Raw genomic sequence first — 15,647 nt, 5'->3', positions numbered from 1 at the left:
TGAGGAGTTCAAAGACATGCTGGAAATGGTCCATTGGAGGATTCTGGGAATTTACATCCCATAATTCCCAGGGGCTGAAAGCCAGGGAACACTGATTTACTGTTTGAATGTTGTTTTTGATCATTTTTGTTTCATGGCTTTTCATTTACTGTACAGGTAGTCCTTGAGCTACAACCACAATAGGGCCTGGAAAATGGATCACTAAGCAGTGAGGTCGTTAAGCGAGACATTGCCAGCTTCTCCACTGACTTCACAAATGGCATTCACAGCACTCCCAGGATGGACATTACCAAATGTCAATCACATGGCCACGTTATAAGCTTGTAACCGCGAGAACCAGGTACAAACGGTCACTAAACAAATCATCGTAACTCGATGACTACCTGTACTTTGCTTTTTTTTAATGAACTGGTGTCTCCCACTTTTTTATCAGCAGAATAAATCCCGTAACCCAGAGAGAAAGTGGCCATGCCAGGACCAGCTGTGCCCCTTCCCTCATCTACCCCGAAAAGGGAACCTCACGGCAGGACTGGCAGTCACGCGGCAAAGAACGGTGGGCAGGAAGGAAGAAATGGCTACTCACGTTGTTCTTTCTGGAAAAAAAAAAGAGAGACAAACAATCAGTTAGCCAAGAAAGGAGGTGATTTTGCGTCTCTCTTGCACAGTTGTTGAGCCACCAAAATTCAAGTTCTTTTGGACTTTCCTCCAACTGGATCAGCCGTCCCGGGACCCTATATTTTGTGGAAGGGTGGACTTCAGCTCCCAGAATTCCCCAGCCAGAATAGTTTGAGTGGAGGATAGGGAGTCCTCAACTTACGGCCACAATGGAGCCCCAAATTTTGATTGGCTAAGCGAGACAGATGGATTTTGCCCTGTTTTAAGACCATTCTGGCCACAAGTTAAGCGACCTACCCTGCCGGCTTCTGATGAGCAAAGTGAATGAGGGATTCACTTTATGACTATGTGATGCACTTAACAACTGCAGTGATACACTTAATGACCAGTGATTCACTTAGTGGCTACAGTGATTCACTTAACTGCCATAATTCACTTAATAACTGCAGTGACTCACTTAACAACTGCAGTGATGCACAATGACCACAGTGATGCATTCATTAAAAAGGTCACTTAACAGCCGCCTTGCTTAGCAATGGAAATTCTGGTTCCAATTGTGGTCGTAAGTCAAGGACTACCTAGCTTGCTAAGACAATCTTGCTGGCTACTAAACTCCATCAAGATCCCAAATTTTAGAAAACCTGCTTTTGAGTCTTCATTCTCCTCTGATGCCCACACAGCCTAGGAGGGCTGTGAAAATCGTCCCCAAAATTATAATTTTCCTGCTCTGTGAAAACAAGGACGCCTGGCCACTTACTGCTGAAATAGCCCCGACTGTAACCGAACCAAATGCCGAAAATGACCAGTCCCAGGATGATCAGGAGAACTACCACGGCCGCCACGATCCCACCCACATTGAGTTTACCTGCAGAGCAATAAAAATGGTTAGAAAGATCCAATGCGTACTTGAGAATTAATTACAAGAATTTCTAGGGTGTCAAGATTGAACCGCTTTGCCTCTTTCAACCCTAAACGCTTTTTGACTTACCAATGAACTGGGAGGGGGAAATAGAAAGCTGAGAATGTGTGCGTGGACCGTGAGAGCCTGTGCAACTATCAAGGCCACTGCTGCAGGTGCTTGAGAAAGAGACGGACTGTTCCCATAGCCAAAAGACGTCTCATGATTGGACAACATGACCACTGAGGGGCGGGGAAAAAGGGAAGCTGTTGTTTAACCAGGCAAGCATTTGCGTGGGAAGAAACCAGCACTGGTTTTGATTCTTCAGTACCAAAATGGTGTATCCAATAAAGTTTTACTTTTGCGATTTTAAAACTGCCAAGTATGTTTCCTTCTTTTGGATTCACTGGTTGGATAGTTGACAAATACATTTCTATAAAGCAGAAAAACACCAGCATGCTATTGATCCATGTTCATTCAGTTTTTGCCCAATTATGGCCAATAAAAGTGAATCAAATTAATGCCCAAGAGTTTCATTTTTATGACTTACTCCATTTTGTGTGCTTATCTCTGAGCATTCCAGATAGAATCCCACTTCAAGCAGAAACCAAATTCAACAGGTAATCCTCAACTTACGATCATAACTGAGCCCAAAATGTATGTTGCTAAAGAAACTTCTCACGTGAGTTTGGCCCCATTTTACAACCTCTCTTGCCACTGTTGTTAAGCAAATCACTGCCGTTGATAAATTAGTAATATGGTTGTTAAGTGAATCTTACTTCCCCGTTGATTTCGGTTGCCAGAAGGTCGCAAAAGGGGATAACATGACCCCCCCTGGGACACTGCAACTGTCATAAATGTGAGTCGGTGGTCAAGTATCCTAATGTAAATCACATGACCATGGGGATGCCGCCGCGGTCATAAGGGTGAAAAACGGTCATGTCACTTTTTTCAGTGTTTGATTTTTTTATTGACATTTTAATTTATTCAAAGGAGGTTAAAAAACAAAATGCCAAAATATTTTCAAAAGGAAAAAAGAATAAAAAACACACAAGATGATATTAAAAAGGAAGTGTCAAAAAAAGAACTTGACCCTCACATGACCATTGGAGATGCTGCCACAAGGGTGAAAATTGGTCATGTCACTTTTTTCAGTGCCATCGTAACTTTGAACCATCACCAAGGACTACTTATACTCTGCAAAAGTAGGAATTTCCACCAAGCCCTTTGCATTGTTTGCAAAACTACAATTGGACAGCTGGGGTTGAAGAGATAACAGAGCGTGCCACCCCAAAGAGCTGGTGCCCGCAGGAGAACTGCCAAGCGGCCCACTTACTGGTTTCCATGTGAATCACCTCCGACCGCTGGGGGGGCCCCACCTTGTTCTGGGCTTCACAGGAATAGTCGCCCGTGTCCAGGGCCGTGGCGGGCTCAAAGGCCTGAAGGGAAGAGGAAAGGAGCTCAATTCTCAGCCAAGGACACCCCTGTCTCCTCCACAGGCGGAGCCAGGCAAGGGGTGCGTGGGAGAAAAACCACGACAGCACTGCTCAAATACAAGCAGTCCTTGGGTTAAGACCATTGGAATAGAAACAGGAACAAGTACAGAATCAAATAGAATATACTGTAGAATAGAAAATAGAAAAGAATAGAACAGAAGATAAGGATAGGATAGAATAGAACAGAAGAATAAAATAGAAGATAATAGAATAGGAATAGAATAGAATAAAATAGAGCAGAAGAATAGAATAGAATAGGAATACAGTAGAATAGAACAGAAGACAATAGAATAGGAATTGAATAGAAAATAGAATAGAACAGGAGAGAATATAGAAGAGAATATAGACTAGACTAGAACAGAACAGAATATAGAATAGAATTACCACAGAAGTAGAATATAGAATAGAAATAACAAATAGAAAATAGAAAAAAGAATAAGATAGGATAGAATATGGAATAGAATTAGAATAGAAAGAAATAAAAAATAGAATAGAATATAGACTAGAAATATAGAAGATAGGATCGGATTGGATAGACTTGAATAAGAATGTTTTATTTCGCCAGGTGTGATTGGGCACATAAGGTAAGAAATTGTCTGCTTACCTGTGAAGGTAAGCCAGCCCACCCAACCCATACCAAGTACCTGGCGGGAGCGAAGCATGCTGCTTGCAGCCCCCCCCCGGTGATAAATACAGCTTAAAGTCCATAACATACAGGAACATACCAGCACGCCTGTGTCCGAGTCGATTGTGTAGGATGAATTCTTGAAGATGGTGCTGGTTTTGGGATCGGGGGGCATCTGGACATTGTTCTTGAACCATTTGAAAGTTGGACGGGGGTTGGCGTCGGTCTCCTCACATCTCAGGACTACCTTGTTTCCAATGGTCACCACTGAAGGAACGTGGGCAGTGGGCTTGGCGGCGGGCACTGCCCAAGAAGAGAGGGGGCTCACAGGTTAGGATGCCAATTTGGATGGCATGAGCTGAGGACAATTAACCAGTGGAACAGCTCGCCACCAGGAATGGTGGGCACTCCATCACTGGAGGTTTTTAAGAAGAGACTGGATACTCACTTATTGGAAATGGTATAGGGTCTCCTGCTTGAGCAGGGGGCTGGACTAGAAGACCTCCAAGGTCCCTTCCAGCTTCTATTCTATTCTATTCTATTCTATTCTATATTCTATTCTATATTCTGTTCTGTTCTATTCTATTGATTCTTTCCCTGTTCTATTCTATTTTATTCTATTCTATTCATTCATTCCAATATTTATTCTGTTCTGTTCTATTCTATTCTATTCTATTCTATTCCTAATTCTAATTCTCTCTTCTCTTCTCTCTTCTCTATATTCCATTCCCATTCAAACGCCTTCTTGACATGGCCTAGTTTAACAGAATAACAAAATTGGAGGGGAACTTGAAGGGACCTTCTTGTCTAATCCCCTATTCCAAGCAGGAGACTTTGTACCATTCTGGACAAATGTCTGTCTAGTCTCTTCTTAAAAGCCTCCAGTGATGAAGCATGCACAACTTCTGGTGGCAAGCAGTTCCACTGTTAATTACCCTCATTGCTAGGAAGTTTATCCTTCATTACAGGTTGCTTCTCTCCTTGATGAGTTTCCATCCATTGCTTCTCATCCTGCCTTCTGGTGCTTTGGAGTGGGGGTCGCCAACCTTTTGGACCTCAGGGACCACCAAACTCATAATTTTAAATCCCGCGGACCAGAAAATCTGGTCCCCCAAAAAAATCTGCAGGAAAATTCCCCACCCCGTTTTCCTACTGATCAATCATCTTTTGAGATCGCAGGATACTGTCTCCAGTTCTGTTCTCAGGGGGAGAAAAAGAGAGGGGGGAGGGAGGGAGGGAGAGAGAGAGAGAGAGAGAGACTGAGACTGAGACTGACTTTTGGCTTCATGCAAAGAAAGCAGCAGAAGCAGCAGAAGTCTTTCTTTCTCTTCCCCAAACTCCGCCAGAAATGAGTCTTTGCCGGTGCAGCCTCTTGGAGCAGGAGGCCTTGCAGGGTCCCAAAGACTCGTTTCTGGCAGAGTTTGGGGGAGAGAAAGAAAGACTTTTGCTGCTTTCCTTGCGTGCAGCCAAAAGCAGAAGAAGAAAGAAGTGGAAAGAAGCAGCCAGGCCAGGCGCGTGGCATGAGTGGGGCAAGTTCCCCCCTCCCCCCTCCGCCCTTCCCCCCTCCCCTCACTACCATGTGTTGTTCACAATGCAAGTGATGCAAGCCTTGTGTTCCCGTGGGCCATGTGGGTGGTACAGTCTTTTGGATTAATTGTACAGCCTGGATTAATTGCCTTGGGGGTGACATTTCCTTGCGGACCACCCAAATTTTCTCACGGACTACCGGTGGTTCCTGGCCCACTGGTTGGCGACCACTGCTTTGGAGCATAAGTTGACCCCTTCCTCTTCTTTGGGCAGCCCCTCAAATACTGGAACACTGCTACCATGTCACTCTTAATCCTTCTTTTCACTAGATTTGATGCAAACTCTTTCATGCTAAAGAGTTTGCCTCAAGCAGCCCTTCCATAAAGATCCCCATTTATATTTTGCAGAGCTGACACTATCCGTTTCCCCAACTCGAGTGTGCCCATGGAGTAGAAGTATCACCTTGCACAATCAGGATCACTTGTGACTGCGCAAAAGATTCTCCGAGGACTTCGCATGTGTATGTGCCCGAGTCTTTGCGGGTCACTGATGTGAGCTGGATTTCATACGGGGTGAAGGTGGCACGTTTCTTGTAGTTATCTGAAGAAAGACGCACCAAAGACAGAAATTCAGTGATGTTTGAACTGTGTATGAAATGTGTCAGCGTTCCAACTAACCAACTCCAACCCAAGAAACTCCAAGGCAAACAATTCCTCAAAGTTCCATTATATTAGAGTTGTCATATTGGCACATTTGGGAAAACCCGAATCTGAGAGTTCCAGGTTTTCCCTTCCCAAAAGAGAAATTAAAAATCCATCCCCTGCACCCACCAGCCCATCACATGGCCCAATCCAATCTTTGTCCCAACTGGAGACATCCCTCCAGTCACTCCCTTCCAGGTACAGGGCAATATGTCCTTGACTCTCTGAGAAAGAATGTTGCTGTATCTAATCTTCCACCTCTCTATGAAACCCTCCCTCCCAAATTCCCAGGCACTGAATGTGGCAGCCTTGGAGTTTCCAAGTAAAAAGATGGCTTCCAAGGCTGACAAAATGATTCTCATCTATATATATAAAAATGAAAAACCACTCACGCATCATCACAAAATCTCCAGCGCCATAAAGCCTACAAACTTGAAATTTGGCACGTTATGTTCCTCTTGGGTTTTAAGGGCTCACTAAGAAAGGATTTTTCCAAATGACCATCAGAGCATTTAGAGTATTTCCTATATTATTATTATTATTATTATTATTATTATTATTATTATTATTATTATTATTATTATTATTATTATTATTATTATTATTATTATTATTATTATTATTACTTGTTATTATTATTATTATTATTATTTATTAATTAGGGTGAGGCCACCTCTTTTGGCTGGAAAGAGCAGGTGAGGCCATCCAACTTCCACTGGCGTGTCGGGTTAGGTTGGGAGCGTATGGCTTTGCAAGGCAGGCTCACAGCTGGAAAGAGAAGGCAAAGGTGTGAGAGATGCAGAGAAAAGACCTCGCACAAGGACGGCCAAGCTAAACAAACGGGTTGGAAAAATAAATATAATATAGAATACGGGTAGTTCTCAACTTGCAACTGTTCAGTTCACAACCATCTGAAGTCTCAACGGCACTAAAATAAGCGACAGAATTGTTTTTCCCCATGGTCCCCATGGGGTCACGTGATCCAAATTCAGACACTTGGCAACTGGCTCGTATTTACGATGGGTTGCAGCGTCTCTGGGGAGTCACATGATCCCCTTTTGCGACCTTCAGATCAGCAAAGTCAACGGGGAAGCCAGGTTCACTTAAAAACTGTGATTCTTAACAACTGCAGTGATTCGCTTAGCAACTGAGGTGAGAAAGGTTATAAAATGGGGCAAAACTCACTTAATAACTGACCCCAGGACACTGCAACCATCCTCAATTACATGCCAATGGCCAAGTCTCCAAATTTTGACCACAGGGTGCTGCAGCTGTTGTGTGAAAAATGGTTGTAAGTTGCCTTTTTTTTTTTTTCAAATGCAAATTTCTTCAGCACAATTTAGCCTAGCAGGGCATATGCCCCACTGCGTTACCTTACACAGGTATCCCCCCCAAAGTATGACTACAGATCCCCCACATCCTGGACATTCAACTGCTTCAACTCCTACCCTCAAAACGGTGCTACAGCTCCTATTCCCTTCCCTTCCCTGAATACCAGGAGGTTGGGCATCAACAAAGCTTTGCAAAACCCAAGACTTCCACCACAATTACTATGCCAGGGCAGCTCTTTTGCCAGCCAGCTCCAGGGAGTGCAGGTGAGTCGACGTTAAGCAGATCCTGAAGCCAAGCCAGGAGTTTTGCACCAACCTCCAATGAGCAACCTGGAGCAAACAGCACTCCAAGTCTGAACCTGCAACTTCTAAGAAGACACATTTGTGCAGTTGTAACAACTGATACAGGGAGGATAGAAAAATTTCTTTGGGGAATGGGCCACAGATCTTACTTTCAAGAAGAGATTGGACTGCCATTTGTCAGAAATCGGGTCTCCTGCTTGGGCAGGGGGTTGGACTAGATGACCTACAAAGTTCCTTCCAACTCTGTTAATCTAATCTAATCTGAATCCTTTCTATGGATTTACGCGTAGTCCTTGACATTACGACAATTGTTTAGCAACCATTCAAAGTTACAACAGCCCTGAAAAAAGGGATGGAGGACTGATCCTTGCACTTATGACCATATCAATAAAGGAGAATATTTGTAGCTCAGGGTTGAACTGTGAGATCCTTGGTGCTCTCTGAGCTTGGTGGTTTCTTGCAGACGTTTCATGACCCAACTAGGAAACGTCATAACATAATTTCTTTAGTTTGGATAATGAAATGTGCAAGAAAACAACCAAGCTCAGACAGCTCCAAGGACCCCACAGTCCCCTCCCCTTCCTCCTCCTCTTTGCAAACCCCCTTCCTCCTAGCACTGATGATGTTCCCTAGTTGGGTCATGAAACGTTTGCAAGAAAACAACCAAGCACAGAGAATACCAAGGATCTCTCACTTATGACCATTGCAACATCCCAGCAGTCCTGTGACTGTGATTCAGGCACTTGGCAACCGGCCTGTGTTTATGATGGTTGCAGCATTGTGAGGTCATGTGATCACCATTTGTGACCTTCGCAGCCGATTTCTGACAACCAAGGTCAAGGGGTGGGTGGGAAGAGAACTAGCAGAGAAGGTTGCCAACTGCAATCAAGTGATGCCTTGCTTAACAACCACTGGCCCCAGTTGCGATTGTAAACTGAGGACTGCAGTTAGTCCGTGACCATGGGACACTGCAACCATCATAAGTACATGTCAGTTTCCAAATGTCTGCATGTTGATCACATCATTGTAGAGATGCTGCAAAGGTTGTAACTCTGAAAAACGGCCGTAAGTCCCTTTTTTAGTGCTGTTGTAACTTTGAACGGTCACTAAATGAGCTGTTATAAGTTGAGGACTAGCTGTATATAAGGGAAAAGAATGAAACTATGTCTTTATCTTTGAAGTAAATTGTACGGATCGCACTTTAGAATTAAAAGCTCGGGGGGGGATCACACATTATATTCCAGAAGAAATATAATGAATAGAATATGGAATTGAATATTCTTTATTGGTCAAATGTGATTGGACACACAATGAATTTGTCTCCGGTTGCATAATTATATACATTTATTTTACGTCAATTATAAATTAAAGATCTATTTAAGTAAATAAATTAATAATTTACCCATAATTAACAATTTAACTTATCAGTTAACATACACATCATTATATAAATTAGTTTGGTTTACTTTGGCATTGCATCTCGTACAACGAAATTAAATACCATCTTCAGTGTACATTATAACTATAAAAATAAAACACACACATCCTTCACATTCTATACAATTGAACTGAAAACCCCTGATATTGCATTCATATTGCACTAGACAGTAGAATTCAATTAAGTGGCTGCCCTGGGATAGAAGCTGTTTTTCAGCCTGTTTGTCCTTGTTTTTATTATTATCCTGTACTGTCTGCCAGATGGTAATAGTTCAAAAAAAAAAAAAAAAGGGTGCCCAGGATGGGATGGATCTTTGAGAATGTTTTGAACTTTCTTAAGGCAGCGGGAGCTATAAAGCTCTTCCAAAGAGGGGAGAGGGCAACCCATGATCCTCTGGGCAATGACATTAAATGAAAGAATAAATAAACGATGACATAATTTTATCATAACATTTGATTCATTTTTATTTCAGGATAAAAAGGAGACACAGGTTTGAAACTTACTTCCATTCTCACGGACTTCGATTTCATCAGCACCCATAACCAGGGACCCTAAAGAAAGAAGACCAAAAATCAAGAAATATTTCTTTAAGACTTGGCAGGCTGCCATTATGATCCTGGAGTATCCAGAGCCTTTTTCCTACAGCTTCTGATTCTTCTTCCAACTCAAAATAGGGATGCAACTTCTTACACAACCTCCCAAAACACAGTTTGTACAGTCAACCAGACTTCGATCCAAAAAGACCCCTCTGCAGAAAATCCAAGCCGAATGCAGATTACACCCCTATTTGCTTTGCACCAGCTGACCTGTCTACTCTTCGTTTCCCTCTAGAAAAATAACCAGTTAAATGCGGCCACCCAATTTTGCCCATCATCCACTTCTGGTCCAGCGAGGCTGGCCTTGCCCAGGAGACACAGAGAGGTCAACACCAGGAAGAACTTTCAGCAAAAACTGTGATTCATTCAGCGTTGATTCAACGCAGCAGAAACAGGAAATGAAAATGTGTGCAAATAGTTATGAGTTTCAATCAAAGTGGTAAAAAGAAAACACTTAACTAAATGGGAGTCAAGAAAATCTGACTTGCAACTCAAAGGACGTTCCCAGAGACATCCTGGAAACCACCCCGGGTAGATTCACATATTGCGCCAAACTATACATCATGGTTTAGATTTACAAGCTGTGGAGGCTGGGTTTGTGAAACGTTAAGTGTCAACTATGTGAATATTATAAGCTCCTGTTGGTGCTTATTTGCTAGTTTCGATTGCCATGAATTCAAAGCTGACTATCCGGGAAACACACAATCAAAGAAGGGTTTGATAAGAGCGAGAAATACAGATTACAGATTTGGAAGGGACCTTGTACGTCATCTAGTCCAGGGGTCTCCAACCTTGGCTCCTTTAAGACTTGTGGACTTCAACTCCCAGAATTTCCTCAGCAAGCTGGCTGAGGAATTCTGGGAGTTGAAGTCCACAAGTCTTAAAGGGGCCAAGGCTGGAGACGTCTGATCTAGTCCAACCCCCTAGAAACCATAAATCATGATTACTTTAGAATCTTTTTAAATAACAAGCTTTACAATCTTTTAAAATGACAAGCTTGCACCAAAATTCATTTCGATGAATCTTTCCTCAAATATCTGTATACAGGTAGTCCTTGACTTACAATAATCCATTTAGTGATCGTTCAAAGGTACAATGGCCCCGAAAACAGGGACTTATGACCGTTTTTCAGTTATGACCTTTGTAGCATGCCCACGGTCACATGATCAAAATTCAGATGCTTGGCAACTGACTCACATTTATGACCGTTGCTGTGTCACGTGATCCCCTTTTACAACCTTCTGATGAGCAAAGTCAATGGGGAAGCCAGATTCACTTAACAGATAATCAGAGTTGGAAGGGACCTTGTAGGTCATCTAGTCTAACCCCCTGCCTAAGCAGGAGATCCTGCACCATTTCTGACAGATGGGAGTCCAGTCTCTTCTTGAAAGTCTCAAGTGACGGCGCTCCCACCAGTGGTGGGATTCAAATTTTTTTTACTACCGGTTCTGTGGGTGTGGCTTGGTGGGCGTGGCAGGGAAAGGATACTATAAAATCTCCAGTCAGAGGTGGCATTTGCCGGTTCTCCGAACTACTCAAAATTTCCGATACCAGTTCTCCAGAACTGGTCAGAACCTGCTGAATACCACCTCTGGCTTCCATAACTTCTGAGGGCAAGCTGTTCCATCAGTTGATTGTTCTCCCTGTCAGGAAATTCCTCCTTATTTCTAGGTTGAATCTCTCCTTGATCAGTTTCCATCCATTGTTCCTTGTCTGGCCTTCGGGGGGTTTTAGAGAATAGCTTGAGACCCCCTCCTCCTCTCTGGGGCAGCCCCTCAAATACTGGAAGGCTGCTCTCCTGTCTCCCCTGGTCCTTCTCTTCTTCCCTAGACTAGCCAGGCCCAGTTCCTGCAACCTTTCTTTGTATGTTTGAACCTCCAGTCCCCTAAATCATCCTGGTTGCTCTTCTCTGCACTTTTTCTAGAGTCTCCACATCTTTTTTACACCTCTTCTTTGTGCCAAGCCCTGAGATATTGGAAGACTGCTATCATGTCACCCCATCCTTCTTTTCCTTAAACTAGGCATGTCTTCTGTCCATCCATGCTTTGCTCAGACGACTTTCTTTCTTTTTCTTTCTTTCTTTCCTTTCTTTCTTTCTTTTTCTTTCTTTCTTCCCTTCCTTCCTTCCTTCCTTCCTTCCTTCCTTCCTTCCTTCCTTCCTCTTTCTTTCTTTTTCTTTCTTTCTTTCTTTCTTTCTTTCTTTCTTTCTTTCTTTCTTTCTTTTTCTTTCTCTCTCTTCTCTCTCTCTCTCTCTCTCTCTCTCTCTCTCTCTCTCTCTCTCTCTCTCTCTCTCTCTTTCTTTCACTTCAGAGAATAACTTGATCCCTTCCTCCTCTCTGAGGCAGCCCCTCCAATGTTGGAAGACTGCTATGCTCTCCTGTCTCCCCTGGTCCTTCTCTTCTTCCCTAGACTAGCAGACACTGTTCCTGCAACTGTTCATCATATGTTTTAGTCTCCAGTTTCCTAACTTCATAACCGTCTGACTAATTTAATGACTGAAGGGATTCACTTAACAACGGGGGCAAGAAAAATGGGACAGAATTGACATAACAACTGTCTGGTGTTGCAATGGATATTGGGGGCTCATTTATGGCTATAAGTTGAAGACTACTTGGGTTGTAGACACATTTTCATCCTTTACCTTTATATACATGCGAACAAAACCGTAAGAATTGCACTGCCAAACATTGTGAAAATTCCCTCTGAAGTTTGCAGATAAGGTCTGAATGCAGGTTGGTGTGTGCTGGCTTGAGAATGTGCCTGCATCGTTGTACGTGAACTAAACAAACTTCTCTTCCAAGTAGCAGAGGGCGGAAGGTGTGGTAACATCCACTTTCTTGTCCTGCCAGTTTCAGCTTCGCTTATTTTCCACTCCCACGAACAAATGACTCACTTCAACTTCTTTTAGGAGAAACTCAGCTGACATGAGTAGCTGAAGTGGCAGCTGGCTGGGATTTCCCTGCATTTGATCTGCAAATGAATCTGGATTTTGAAACTTCTTTTCATCTCAAAGACATGACACCGCTCGCAGGAGGCAACCCAGCCAGCTGAGTTTGTCCTGTCTTGTTGATTGATCAGCAATTTATGGCACCTTTGCCTGATTTGGCATTGAGCCGAACTGATGGAGCCATGCCAATGGTTAATAACCAGTACACTTAGACATATAGCGTTTCGCAGTGCTTTTACAGCCCTCTCTAAGCGGGTTTACAGAGTCAGCCTATTTGTCTCCAACAATCTGGCTCCTCATTTTACAGACCTCGGAAGGACGGAAGGCTGAGTCAACCTGGAGCTGGTCAGGATCGAACCCCTGGTAGTGGGCAGAGTCAGCCTGCAATACAGCATCCTAACAGGAAGGAAGGAAGGAAGGGAGGGAGGGAGGGAGGGAGGAAGATAGCAATAGCACTTGGACTTATATCTGGGTCCTCATTTTACCCACCTCGGAAGGAGGGGAGGCTGAGTCAACCTTGAGCCTGGTGAGGATCAAACTGCTGGCAATGGGCACAGTTAACCTGCAATGCTGCATTCTAACCACGGCGTCACCACAGTGCTCAATGCTGGGAATTTGAGACTAAATAGTTCTGTAGAAATTTACTATCTAGTTTTAATTCTGCATCCATTTAATCATATAATTTTTGACTTGTTTATGAATCAGATACAGATTAACAGAGTTGGAAGGAACCTTGTAGGTTACAATCACTCAGTATGGCTAATCTAGTGACGAGAAGGACCAGGGGAGACAGGAGAGCAGTCTTCCAATATTTGAGGGGCTGCCCCAGAGAGGAGGAAGGGGTCAAGTTATTCTCTGAAGCCCCCGAAGGCCAGACAAGGAACAATGGATGGAAACTGAACAAGGAGAGATTCAACTTGGAAATAAGGAGAAACTTTCTGACAGTGAGAACAATCAACCGATGGAACAGAAGTTGCCTTCGGAAGTTGTGGGAGTTTCATCACTTGAAGCTTTCAAGAAGAGATTGGACTGCCCTCTGTCAGAAATGGCGTAGGGTCTCCTGCTTGGGTGGGGGTTGGACTAGATGACCTACAAGGTCCCTTCCAACTCTGTTAATCTGTTTGGTGAGATTTCTGCAGTCAGGGTGTGAGCGTCAAAAATCTCACAAGCTCAGGCAGGGAACTGGGAGGCAACCTAGTCCACCCTGAGAGCTCATGCCATTGAAAGGACCACAGAAACCTAACCTGTCCTAGGGAGGCATCCTGATTTCCCCAGGACAAGACAATATCTCCTGGACGTCTACAAGCAGCACGCAACCACTGGCCACCCAGCCAGTAATCGGAGAGAACAACATTTCTGAAGGACAGAAATTATTCATAACCTTGAACCAGGAAAGTCAAGTCCTCGAGGGAGTTGCCGTTACTATAAATTTACATTATGTAAACTCCCATACAATTCGGCTCTATGGGGTTACTCAGCAAAGCAGTTTACGAGCAGCCAAGACCAAAAGAGAGACAAGAATTTCCATCTTTAAGTGACGAACGTGCGCCCTCCCTTTTTTTCCATGGTTGTTTAGAGAATTGCTGCAGTTATTAAGTGAACCGTGTGGTCTTTAAGCGAATCTGTCATCCTTCAATCACATGCCTTGCCAGAAGTCAGCTGGGAAGGGTGCAAAGGGCCATCCTATGATTCCAGGATGCTACAATCATCGTAAATACATGTTAGATGCAAAGCAAACAAATTATTTTTAAATTATATAAAATACAAAGAAAAAAAAACAGAAGTAGGAAATTAAGGAAAGGAAAAAGAGCAAGAAGGTGTGAGATATCAGGGGGGCGGGGAGGCATTGACTTTCAACCCTTCCTAGCACCCAGCCTCAACTTCTTGCTTTTACACATTAATATATAACTGGCCATTTCTATAATGAAGTTAAGGTTTCATTTTCTTTTTCACCACAAACACAAAATCCAGAAGTGATATCCAAGTGAAAAACATGCTTAAATATATTCTCCTCTTTGAATAAAACAATCCATTCAACCATTCCTGCTTTATCTTCCATTTTGCTATGGAAATAGCATGTATTTCTATTTGCACCAAGTAATCTTTGTTTCACAACCAAATTCTGATCCCGTGAAGCTGTGTCGGTTGTAAGTGCGAGGACTGATTGGAAGTCACCTTTTTAAATTGCTGTTGTAAACTCGGAAGGGACACTAAACGAGTCGCTGCTAACAGTTGCAGCTTCCCAGGGTCATCTGAGCATCATCTGTGACCTTCCCAGCTGGCTTCTGGCAACCAAGAGAGGAAGGCAGATTCACTGAATGACCTTGGCAAAAACGGTCATAAAAACGACTGCTTCGCTTAGTGATGGAGTTCTGACCATGATGGTGGCCATAAGCCGAGGGCATCTTGTACTTCAAAGCCAACTTTGGGCCATAGCGAACCTCCATGTATAATTCCAGGAAAAGCCTAGAGAGGCCAAGGAACATTCTAGAAAACAAGTATGAGGCCATGCAGCTTTTTCTCTCAGCTTTTTCAGACAGGACTGTGTGCATCAGGGCGGCTTGCTGATCCCAGGTTGTTGCTGAGAGAAGGAAGGAAGGAAGGAAGGAAGGAAGGAAGGAAGGAAGGAAGGAAGAAGAAAAAGAAAGAAGGAAGGAAGGAAAGAAAGAAAGAAAGAAAGAAAGAAAGAAAGAAAGAAAGAAAGAAAGAAAGAAAGAAAGAAAGAAAGAAAGAAAGAAAGAAAGAAAGAAAGAAAGAGAAAGATGTTGAGACTGGAAAGAGTGCAGAGAAGAGCAACCAGGATGATGAGGGGACTGGAAGCTCAAACATACGAAGAACGGTTGCAGGAACCGGGCATGGCTAGTCTAATCAAGGGAAAAGAAGGACCAGGGGAGACAGGAGAGCAGTCTTCCAATATTTGAGGGGCTGCCACAGAGAGCTATTCTCCCAAGCAGTGGTTGCCAACCGGTGGTCCGCGGCCCATTGGTGGTCCACGAGAAAATTTTGGTGGTCCACAGAGAAATGTCACCCCCAGAGCACCCTCCCCAAAGCAATTAATCCAGGCTGCGGGGGAACACAAGGCTGCGCTGCCCACATGGCCCCCAGGAACACAAGGCTTGCGTTGCTTGCCTGGCCACCGGGTTGCTTCTTCCACTTCTTTCTTCTTCTGT

General features: G+C 43.6%; 1 protein-coding gene across 1 annotated transcript; it reads right to left on the bottom strand.

The window, feature by feature from the left end:
- Nucleotides 1–337: 337 nt before the first annotated feature.
- F11R (F11 receptor) lies at nucleotides 338–9,558 on the bottom strand. The gene is made up of 7 exons (XM_087943306.1): nucleotides 9,438–9,558; nucleotides 6,537–6,630; nucleotides 5,624–5,772; nucleotides 3,735–3,937; nucleotides 2,850–2,952; nucleotides 1,373–1,480; nucleotides 338–593 (listed from the first exon to the last, which is right to left on the bottom strand). Exons 1-7 carry the CDS (start codon nucleotides 9,541–9,543, stop codon nucleotides 580–582), a joined length of 777 nt encoding a protein of 258 aa, XP_087799432.1. The 5' UTR covers nucleotides 9,544–9,558; the 3' UTR covers nucleotides 338–579.
- Nucleotides 9,559–15,647: the final 6,089 nt, after the last annotated feature.

Source organism: Notechis scutatus, chromosome 14, assembly GCF_049901735.1.
Source record: "Notechis scutatus isolate UNSWTSFEM ecotype Mainland chromosome 14, rNotScu1.2, whole genome shotgun sequence".
In the NCBI taxonomy this organism is placed as follows: Eukaryota; Metazoa; Chordata; class Lepidosauria; order Squamata; family Elapidae; genus Notechis; species Notechis scutatus.
This window is presented reverse-complemented; position numbering and strand designations above follow the sequence as displayed.